This window comes from Perissodus microlepis, chromosome 20 (genome assembly GCF_051167445.1).
Source record: "Perissodus microlepis isolate ML-2025 ecotype Zambia chromosome 20, ASM5116744v1, whole genome shotgun sequence".
Classification (NCBI taxonomy): domain Eukaryota; kingdom Metazoa; phylum Chordata; class Actinopteri; order Cichliformes; family Cichlidae; genus Perissodus; species Perissodus microlepis.
Genome location: NC_140480.1, coordinates 23,534,257 through 23,545,051, shown reverse-complemented (window position 1 = coordinate 23,545,051; position 10,795 = coordinate 23,534,257). Strand labels below are relative to the sequence as shown.

The following is a 10,795-nucleotide window of genomic DNA, read 5'->3' as shown; positions in this document are numbered from 1 at the left end:
CAAACCTGAATGAAATTAAGCAACGTTGTAAAGACGAGTGGACCAAAATTCCTCCACAATGACGTGTGAGATAGACTGATAGTCATTAATGAAGCTGGTGAATCATACAGTGTACTTTTCACAGGACTGTGTAGAGTGCTGTATTTTTTTTTAAATCTTTTTCACATGACTGCACATATCTTCATAATACTGTGTTGAAAAGATTATTAATAATATTGTGTAGATTAGGAAACTGAATGGGCAGTGCTTTTCCCTTAGGCTGTACTAAATCATAACAAACCCCTGAGCAGTTATGTCAATGTACACTAATCAGCCTCAACATTAAAACAGCAGACAGGTGAAGTGAATAATATTAATCATTTTGTTACCACTTTTCTAAATATATATATAAAACCTATATAACCTAACCTAACCCTAGATAGATAGATAGATAGATAGATAGATAGATAGATAGATAGATAGATAGATAGATAGATAGATAGATAGATAGATAGATAGATAGATAGATAGATAGATAGATAGATAGATGAAAATGAGGTCAAGAATTGAAACAATGAATCCGAGTATGTTCTAGAATCCACAAGAGCTAAATAATTGGTTCCCACCTCAAAGAGGCTTCATGTTTATGCCTCAACAGATTGGTGCTGTTTTGGAGCCACACAAATTTAGGAAAGTGGCTTTATTGTTATGGCTGATCGGTGTAGCATCAAATCAATACTTGGTTAACTTATATTGGTTCTTTGATGGTGTTTTCACTTGATTTTATATTTGTTTTTGTCTTTATCTTTTGGACTGTTTTACTGTTTTACAGACTTTCTATTGATAAAAGTATGATTTCTATGAAGATTTGCACATCATACTCCAACAATCAATAAATATAACAGTGAGTTGACCCAAAGTGGGTCAGTTTTGAACATTTGTTTTTGAGTACCTGTTTTAATGGCACAGGTGCGTGAGGTTTGCTTGCCAACAGTGAAGTACACCATCTGGCTCTCTGTCAAGGGACCTTTGTACCATGTTATTTTTTTTCTCTCTGCCAGCTTTGTCCCTAAATCTGTTTTATTTCTGCACTCCAAACAAAATTACATCCTCAGTTCAATTAAAAGGGCAGCAGAAATCACCAACATCTAAAAACTCAGAAAATACAACCTAAATTATCTGCTTGGCTAGATGCTGTGTGAGTGAGTGAACAGGTGAGATGATATCTTCCTTTCTAAGGTGCTGCTGTGCTGGATTGTACTGAACATATTTTATGTACCAGTTTGACTGCTGTGTATCTGCAGAGGATAAATAATAGTTGAAAAGATCGCTATTACACTGGTGATAATGGTGACGATGATGATGTTGCACAGATTCTAAATGCTCTTTCACAGGGGAAAACTGTTTTGACTGTACATCATGTGTCTGGGCGGAGGTCACAGCAAGGAGGGGTGAAGATGGAGCATGATGAGGGTGGAGGGAAGGGGGGTGGTGTTACAGACACGTTTGTCTTTGATAGCTCAGGTGGTCATCACCCGAGGGGGAAAAAGAGCGTTAATGGGCATTCTCAGCAGCAGACAAGCACAGGCTAGTGCTCCCTCTTCGCCGGCTGCCGTAAACAGGGGGAAGTATGCATCATTAGATTAAGCTGAGGCTAAGTACCTGCAGTCAAATCCACTTCTTACAGTAGCAGGGTGCACAGACACATCCTCTCTGCTTGGCTTGGACAGAAGAGGGACTAGAGGGATTGGTCAGCTTACTAAGTGATTACCTGTAACACTGAAAGATGTATGATTATAGGTTGCACGATTTGTCAGCATCTCTATTACAGCAATTATGCAGGGTATCATAACTAACCATTTACAGAAAAATTGGATCATATTAAGAGACAAAAGAAGAATCTTTTAAAGGATTTGACCTGTGGGTGAATGCATTGACACAGGCTGAGCATAGCAGGATTATCTGGTTAAACTTAAAAGTCAGAAAAAAAATAATAGTAGAAAACTTCAGAGCAAGAGATTATGCTTGTTTTTTGTTAAAGGAAAACATAGTTTAAAAAAAAAAAAAAAAAAAATTAAAAAAAAAACACACAAGAGAAGAGTTGGGAAATCTTGAAGAAGAGACAGAGGAAGAGGAATTTGCCTGAGAGGAAAATGAAGGAAGGTATGCAAGGGTGCCTGTCACTTTGAGGCGCCTGATAGTTCAACCAAGCTGTCATCTATCACACTTAGATATTTCACTATCTATTTTTCATTTATGGGAATAGAATTAATCACAATGCATGCCCTGAAAAGTCTAACAGAGCTTTGTCTCCAGACTCTGAGCAGACCAGAAGGAAGAGACCTGGATATGAGATTGGGCCTGAAGGGCAGATACAGAAGAAAGGAAGAGTCATTGCTGCAGGAGCAGACTGACCTCAGAGGGTGGAAAGATTTACTAGAGTCTAAATCACAGGTCAGTACCTTGGCAACAGTCTCTGGGAGAGCAACCAATGGGATAGAAGTCACAAGTGATGCGCTGCCTTGTTAACTGCCATTCTGACAGACTGTAATGCCAGATATCTTTGGCATGTGGGACTTCTGACACTACAAACCATGTTTTTCTCTTTATGAGTGTCTTGTATTGACTCACTGAAGTAAGATTACACCGGTAGAAATTTTTCATTAAAGGTTTATTTTATCCAAATTCCTTGCAAATATTTTTTATTATCATCTGTAACCCTCATGCAGGTTTGGTTAACTTACTTTTTATATTGTTTTCAAAAATTTCTTTGTCCACCTCGATAAAATGACAGTGTGGCAGGGTGTAGTCTGCAGAATAGGTGGTGCAGTGGGTTTGGAGAGGAGTGCCAGGGAGGCTAGGCTGGGAGCAATATAACAATCAAACCTTCCCACATTTGATTGTAAGACGCTGGGACCCAAGGGAGAGCGGAGCTGGAGACAAAGCAGCTGAAAAGCTGGGGAAGCACCTAAGCGAAAAACACTTTTGCCGTAAATAAGCGAACACTTACCCGCAACACTGTCTGTGTGCGTGTCTGTACCTCAAACAGTTATCACTGAATGTGATGTGGCATGCATATTTGGTACATTACTATCACATTTTTATATCAAACTGGTCTTGTGTGTGTGAGTGATTTGTGTGTGTGTGATTTCCAACTTTAATAATTTTCCACATTATAGCTAACTTAAATGATTTAGCTTCTATACTTTTAAGACTTTGTAAAAATGTAATAACAGAACTATATGCTTACCAGTCACACTGCAGAAACTCAGTGCATTTAGGTATGTAAAAATGGTCAAGACAACCTGCTGAAGTGAACTGAATGAAGGAGAAAAGTGATTTTTTTTTTATGAACAAAGCTTGGTTGTTGGACCCAGAAGGGCTGGTCTGACTATTTTAGAAATTTCTTATCTACTGGGTTTTTCCCACACAGCCTCCTCTAGGCTTTACAAAAAATGGTCTGAAAAAGAGACCAAAATCTGCCATAAACAACATGAAAGCATGGAACCATCCTGCATTGTGTCAATGAATCAGACTGGTGCTGCTGGTGATGTAATAGTTTAGGGGAAATTGTCTTGGCCCACTTTGGGCCCCTTATTCTCATTATGGAAACATGACCAAAATCTCTCAGGAATGTTATTTTAGGCCATTCTGGACGTAAAAGTGGATCCAACCTGACACTACTAAGGTGTACCTAATAGAGTGAATTGAATTGTCCTTTGTAACATGCTAACATTTAGCATTTTTAGCATTTAGCTCATATCACTGCAGTCCCACAGAGCCGTTAGCATTAGCATGGCTGTAGGCTGTGAACCAACCAGCTGTGTATTTACAGATATGGGGCAAAAGATAAGATATGTTGTGTAGGCTGGTTTACTACAGTGCAGTTAAAAAAAAAGATATTTTTTAGCAAAATGAAGAAAAAAAAACTATATAGTTTGTTTATTATTTAAACATTTGTTAAAGTGTTACAAGGTTTCACAAAACAGTGTCATTTTACAGTCATATACAATTAATTGACGATAAGATGATACTGATCAGTAACAAGTAAACAACTGTATATCAGTAGTTAATCTGTAATTAAAATAATTTGCAACTAATTCACACACACCTAGAGTTGTGATAAGAAAGGGTCTCCCCAATTTGAGTGGTTAAATTTCACAATATTGAGCAAATGAACTTGCAAGATGCAACAGGTACTGCTGCTTTCATGACTGTCTGCATACCAGTGTGACCACAGTCTAACTAGTACTGTCTTTATCTCTGCCCCCTCCGGCACACAGGTAGAAAACTCTATGTTCTCTTTCCAAAAAAAGGCCCTCTTCTTTAAAACTTCTGTGGGATATGCACATTTGTTTGTGTTTACCCCTACAGCAAAGATTTTTTCATGACAGGTCTTTGATTTTTACAGAGAAAAGCAGATAGAAAAATTGTATGAACAGTAAAAAGTGAAACTATCCGGTATTTTTTGCTGTACTAAGGACAACATTATTACTCATCTGTGTTTTCTTTCCCACCATCTGAGTGTTTTCTTAGAAAGATTGATGACTGCATGTTTATCTGGTGTGAATACAGTTGTACGTGGCAGTGAGGAGTTCTGACTGACAGCTGCTCAATATTCTTATTCATAAACACAAGCAGCAATCAGCATAAATCATGTCATTCACACCACTTTATTCGCTTCAAGAAATATTTTTTTAACGACAGATTGATTTGTTGTTATTTCTCTCTAATTGTCTAACTTGTCACTGATGCACACGCTTATGACTCACAAGCAACACGCCCACATAATGGTCCTGTTGCAGTGGGAAATTTCCCTAGCTCGTCACAATAACTTGTGGGTAGTGAAAAGACCTGTGTGGACGCCCGTTTGCGCTAAAGGACTTGAGGATAATTCCAGATCCCTTCTGGGAAACAACGACACCTGTCAGAGAAAAAGAGCCTCTGGAAATGATAACCGTGTTTACATCAAGCGGTGTTATTGACAGAATCGAGTTAGATGTACTCCGTTCTCTTGCACAGACTGGACACTGATATTAGTGTTTGCCACTGAAAGTAGGTCATGGATAATGGTGAACTACATTTATACATTATTACAGTGTACAAGAAAAAAAAGGGAGAAAAAAGAAGAAGAAGGATATCATATAGAACTGTTCGCTTTTTTATGTATTTGGACAACAAAACTAATCTTTTATAAAATTACAGAAACCATTTTAAGTAGCTGGTTTGGATAATTGTATGGGAATCACTGGCATTTTTTAGGTGAAAAGTTTGACAGCTATTTCATGCAAACTTTATCGAGTTGCAAGATGTTTATTAGTTGTATTAAGTGGTTCATATCACCAGTTGGTATGAGGTGTTTTTTTCTTGAAAAATTTTGTATTTAATCTACAGTACATCAAACAAGTTAGAGTTGTGGACAAGCAACTCCACCTTTGATTCATCTGTACAGAGCATAGTATTCCTTTGTAATTTATTTAATTCATTTGTGACAGCACTCTGACACCAACAGTTGCTCGAGGATACCTAGAAAATTTCTGAGGCTATCAGCATCAGAATCATCTTTATTTGGCCAAGCTTGTGAAACAAGGAATTTAACTCTGACTCTGTGCAACATTTGAGTTTTTTGAAATCTAAGTATTTATAGAGGTTTTTTTTAATAGTAAAAATAATTTTAAGTCATTTACAGAGCTGGCCATACCTATTAGCAAACTTCTATCTATTCAAAGCTCTCCATTGCACCATCCACTCAGTGATATGTGTTTAAAAGTCTGAGTCACACACCTGTCTATCCCATACCTGCCACACTACAGTAGCTGTGATCTTTCTCACACATTTGGCAAATCTCCATCCACCTGACACATTTGGCCTTGAAACCACCCATAAATGACCCAGGCACACACAGCAAACAGGGCATTTCGTGAATGAAGATGAGGACTTTCATGGCTTCATTTATGGTTCTCCTGCTTTGCCATCTTTGCAGGGCCCAAATAAACAGCAGTAACAATGATTCTTCTGATGAGACAGATTTGGCTGGCACACAGAGGCCCAGCATTGAGGGAAGTGAAGATGATCAGGTGCTTCAGACTGACATCTAGGTTGAGCTGTTGGCTCTGAGAGACTTGGTGGTGGAGCAAAGTGTAGAGCTTAGATACTTGAAAGACAGAGTGACAGTTCTGGATAGCCTGGTGGAGGCCTTACAGAAAGAAATACAGGTACAGTGATGAGGGAATCACTTCATTAAAAATAGATGCAACTAAGCTTACATGCACTTTTGTTATAGTCATGGAGGCCAGGATGACTGCAGGTGAGATCCTGGTTGAAGAACTGCAGATAAAGAATGATGGTAACTAAATGCACCTGGCCCTAAATATTGTATTGTTGTGTTCATTTTTACTTACTCGTAAACTGTTACAACTTGCTTCAACTTCTCCTATCGTGTTTTCTATCATGCTAGCACAAGCTAGAGAGCTTGCAATAGCTCAGCAGGATCTCGGCGCTATCCAGGAAACACCGACAGTCTGTGAACTTCACGTGGAGGAGGTGGAGAAACAGCAGGAAGGTAAAGGGTCAGGGTTTTTGGTGTTTATTCTCTGACTTGTAAACCTTCACAATATACTTCCATTTCATTTATCTCCCTTTTCATCATGTTAGCTCAAGCTAGAGAGCTTGCAGCAGCTCACCTGGAGCTCCGTGCTATCAGGCAGACGCTGACAGTCAGTGAACTTCGTGTGGAAATGCTGGAGAAACAGCGGGAAGGTAAAGCTTCGGTTTGGGATGTATGGAATGATTTGACTGATTGGAAGCTCTTGCGCTGTGATTTCACGGGGAAATACCACAGCGCAAGAGCTTCAAAATATTAACAGAGATAAATACTTTTCTGTTTTCCTGATAAGTGTACAAGAAGTAGATGAATAATTAGTGGATGATCATGAATTACTCTGAGTTTACTTTATTTATTTATTTACTTATTTTGTTTTCTTTGCCACAGTAGTGAAGGTGGCTTTTTCTGCCTCCCTCCTGGAATCTGGTGAAGGTAACATTGAATATGGCTTTGAATTTGCAACACTCATCTTCAGAAATGTCTTTACCAACACTGGAAACCACTACAACCCAAACACAGGTAGGCAGATTAGGCTTCTATTTAATTATTGGTTTCATTAATTTCACCACAATTAGTTGTGACTTTTTTCTCTCTCTTTTTTAGGTTATTTCACTGCACCAGTAAGAGGAGTCTACTACTTTAGATTTACTGGTCATATAGCGGACTATGAGACAAATATGAGGATGAGACTTGTCAAAAATTCTGATGCCATGGTTTTCATTGGGGACCTTCAAACCACAACCACCGATCCTGAGGACAATGCATCCAATGGTGTGGTGTTGCAGTTAGAAGTGGGAGATGTTGTTTCAGTACAACTGTCTGGTAGTGTTTGGGATGACCAGTACCACAGAACAACTTTTAGTGGCTTTCTGCTCTTTCCTTTGTAATTTCCAACATACGAGTTGGACACAAGGCAAAGGTAACATCAAATTCAGAAAGGATTTTGTTTCTTAATTTCTGTGCACTGGGAATGTTTATGGAAACAAACTCATAAACATAAAAGCGTGTGTAATTCTGGAGCATTCTCCTACACAAACTTAGTCTTAACTTTAATCTTTGACAAGACTGACAGCCATACAGTAGTTGATATGTCACAAATTTATAGCCCAAACTACATATTTTAAATTATAGGTTCAAGGCAGACACATCTAATTTGAAGCACTGTTAAATGACTTTATGGAAAATATTATTCTCCACTGAAAAAACTAAAGTAATGGTGAATTTAGATTAATTTACTGACTCACTCAACTCGTTCTGAGCCTCTCACACTCTAATCCATAAAGAGAAAATACAACACTGTTTTCAGTGCAACTAACCACAACCCCATTCGCCAAATAATTAAGAAGTTGTATAAACTATAAACAAAACACAAGATTCCCAGATGACTTGATTATTTAGAGAAGAACTTGCATATTTCAACAAGACAGCGCTAAACTGCATCTATTACAACAGCCTGGCTTTGTAGTAGAAGAGTCTGGGTGCTGAACTGTTCTGCCCGCAGTCCAGACTTTTCACCAGTTCAAAGCATTTGGCACATCATGAAACAAAAATATGACAAAGAAGACCCCAGACTCAGTTTCCAGATGTGTACAATCAGTTAAAAGAAGAGAGGATGCTGCACTTTTGTTGGACTAACATGGGCCCATCCCAACTTTTCTGAGCTGTGTTGCTGCTATCAAATTCAAAATTGCCTTACTTTTTCCCAAAAGGGTACATTTACTCATTTTAAAAATGTTATACTTCTTCTATGTTTCTATTATGTATAAAATATGAGCAAATCATCGCATTCTGTATTTATTTACACTTTACACAGTGTTCTAATTTTTTTGGAATTTGAGTCGTGCACGTGTGGATGGTTGTTATTGCAAAGTAGCCATACTGTACATTACTAGTGAGACTGGGGTCAGGTTTTCAAACAAAACCTCCTAACAGGGCCCCAGTTTGGAAAAGGTGAACACATTACGTTATGAAAAAAAGGGGGCAAAAAACTAAAGAAATTCCTCAGATAAAAGTGGAAGAAAATGACATCTTATGAATGTGATCATTGTTTCCTTTCCTTTGGTGTTTCACATCATAAAGCTCCAGGAATGCAGCTGCATCAGCGTTTGAGCTTTGACTAAATCCATTCAGACTCTTTGTTGTGCAGTCATTCAGATCACACAGGCATACACAGACACACACATTACACAACACCACACCTTAGTTATCAGTCATCTAGCATGGGTCCGATAACCATGATCAACACACAACACAGAGGCAGGCAAGCTACATCTCCTTTCACTGCCAGTGTCTGTGATGAACTCTTTCTCTCTCTTTCTTTCGCTGCCCTCTACTTTCCCTGTTTATTTCCCACAATCCACAGAGAACGCTATCAGTCGCAGCTGATCTACAAGCTATCAGATGCCCTCACAGTACAATTTCACACCCTTGCTGGAAGATATGGAGACATTGTCCAATATCGTTACGCATCTACCGCTGTGAAATTTGTAGTTAGTAGGTAGTTAACATTTCTTCAGCCTCGTGAAAGGAAGGTGGACGTCACTATCAAAAAAGGGGTGCTCAAAGGAATAATTCAGCGGTGTTTATGGAAAGAGCCCGGAGTGCATTGGAGACGCGGTGTCTCCTTTGAATTTGATGAGGAGTTTAGATCAGACCTGAAGCTATGGTATGGCTAAGGAGCGCTGTTAGTCTGATCAAACAGCTGCCAATATGAAAAGGACTACCGTATCCTCTCAGCACCTGGGGCTGTGTGAAATGAATGCAGCTTCTATGGTTTCCTCTCTCACAGGCACCTCTTGGGTTGGAAACATTTTTTCATAATTGCATTTAATTCTATGTTAGGTGTCCCCACAGTGCCACTATTAAGGTTGAGGCTAAGCTGGAGAAGCTTTTCACCCTTTGTCATCAAGGCTTTGGCTCATTTAGAGGTAATATCATTGATCCGACTTTAAGAACACAAGAAAACACACAGCACATTAAGGTGTATCCCTGTTATTGTCGATATTTGAAATATGCCCATAAAGACAGCATTTTAATTGATTATGTGTGCAATATTGTGAAATCCCTCTGTTTTGGGATAATTTAGCCAGCTGATGAATCAGCACTTAACGAGAGAGGGAATTTCCCATTTGAAAACCTTAGCTTCATTAGTCTTTCATTTATTTATTTTTTCTTTGTCCTGGAGCTTAAGGTGTGAAAGCTCATTAAAGCTGTGACAGTGCACGTCTTCTCTGTCTCATGAACGGCTTTTGCAAGCTGATCTTTTGAAGTGTGAATGTTTTAGTTAGAGCTGAGTGCACCAGAAAAGGCTGCTTAAAGTGTCTCCAATATCATTTGTTTGGCATCTTCTTGGTCAATGAAAAAAATCAATCAGAGCAGGAAGACATGTTTGAAAACCTTGTGAATGTTCTTTAGACACACTCATGCCTCCACTTGCTTGCATGTGTGCATGTGCACCCATACACAAACACACAACAGAAATGGCACGATTTCTTTTGACATTTAAATTAAAGAGGAGGTTCATTATAGCCTGATAAGAGTCAGCTATAGATCTTCATCAATGCAAACTAACTATAAGGTAATTTATGACGTAAATATGATAGCAATTGCAAATCTAAATCATTGTAACGATATGTTCTACATTTTTACATATGTGGAAAAAGTACTTGTAACACATTTAACTCGGTATACCCTTTTCTTGTCACATTTCATGCATAGCTAAAATAGAAATTACATTTTAAGACAGATCTTGGACAGTGTGCCGTAACAGCTGAACAGATAAAGGAACCCCCATTAGTCTTCCTTCTGCACTCCAAAAAACATGTTTGGTGCAGGATGAGCCCCAAGGCGTGTGAGTGTAAATGTGCATTCCTTTCTGCCTGATTTAAAAGAGAAGTCTCCTCTTTTTTATGCACTTTAGTTGATCAGAGATGAGCAAGAGGCATTCCTTAATCATCACTATAACTATAAAAAAGGTAGACATCATGTGACTACTCTGGAAATTTCTATAGCTTCCAAGAGAGTTTCTATTGAGCAATAATAAGAGTACTAGGAGATTGAAAGTGACAGCTGGTTTCATAGATTGCAGAGAGGGGAAAGCTGATTTCCGTTTGCAGCAAATGCGTCTATTTGCATGACACGTTTGCATATAACAGCGCAATGTGCCGTAATACAAAGGATCCTGGCACCGAATGTACATATTTCAAGCTCTGT

At 38.6% G+C, this 10,795-nt stretch overlaps 1 protein-coding gene across 2 annotated transcripts; it reads left to right on the top strand.

Annotated features, from left to right (window-relative positions):
- Nucleotides 1-6,249: 6,249 nt before the first annotated feature.
- On the top strand, nucleotides 6,250-7,715 carry LOC146364569 (complement C1q and tumor necrosis factor-related protein 9-like). 2 transcript variants are annotated; one of them, XM_084915985.1, is made up of 5 exons: nucleotides 6,265-6,325; nucleotides 6,437-6,541; nucleotides 6,634-6,738; nucleotides 6,971-7,102; nucleotides 7,187-7,715. In XM_084915985.1, the coding sequence occupies exons 1-5, from the start codon at nucleotides 6,265-6,267 to the stop codon at nucleotides 7,468-7,470; spliced, it is 687 nt and encodes a 228-aa protein (XP_084772111.1). In that variant the 3' UTR covers nucleotides 7,471-7,715. The 2 variants fall into 2 exon arrangements, with proteins under 2 accessions (XP_084772112.1, XP_084772111.1); XM_084915986.1 differs by lacking the exon at nucleotides 6,634-6,738 and having other exon boundaries at nucleotides 6,250-6,325.
- The last annotated feature ends 3,080 nt before the right edge of the window (nucleotides 7,716-10,795 follow it).

Coding starts and splice junctions, on each gene's coding strand:
- LOC146364569 (XM_084915985.1), top strand. CDS start 6,265: ATGGAGGCCAGGATGACTGCAGGTGAGATCCTGGTTGAAGAACTGCAG. Junction 6,326..6,436: donor ACTGCAGATAAAGAATGATG/GTAACTAAATGC, acceptor CTATCATGCTAG/CACAAGCTAGAGAGCTTGCA. Junction 7,103..7,186: donor CCACTACAACCCAAACACAG/GTAGGCAGATTA, acceptor TCTCTTTTTTAG/GTTATTTCACTGCACCAGTA.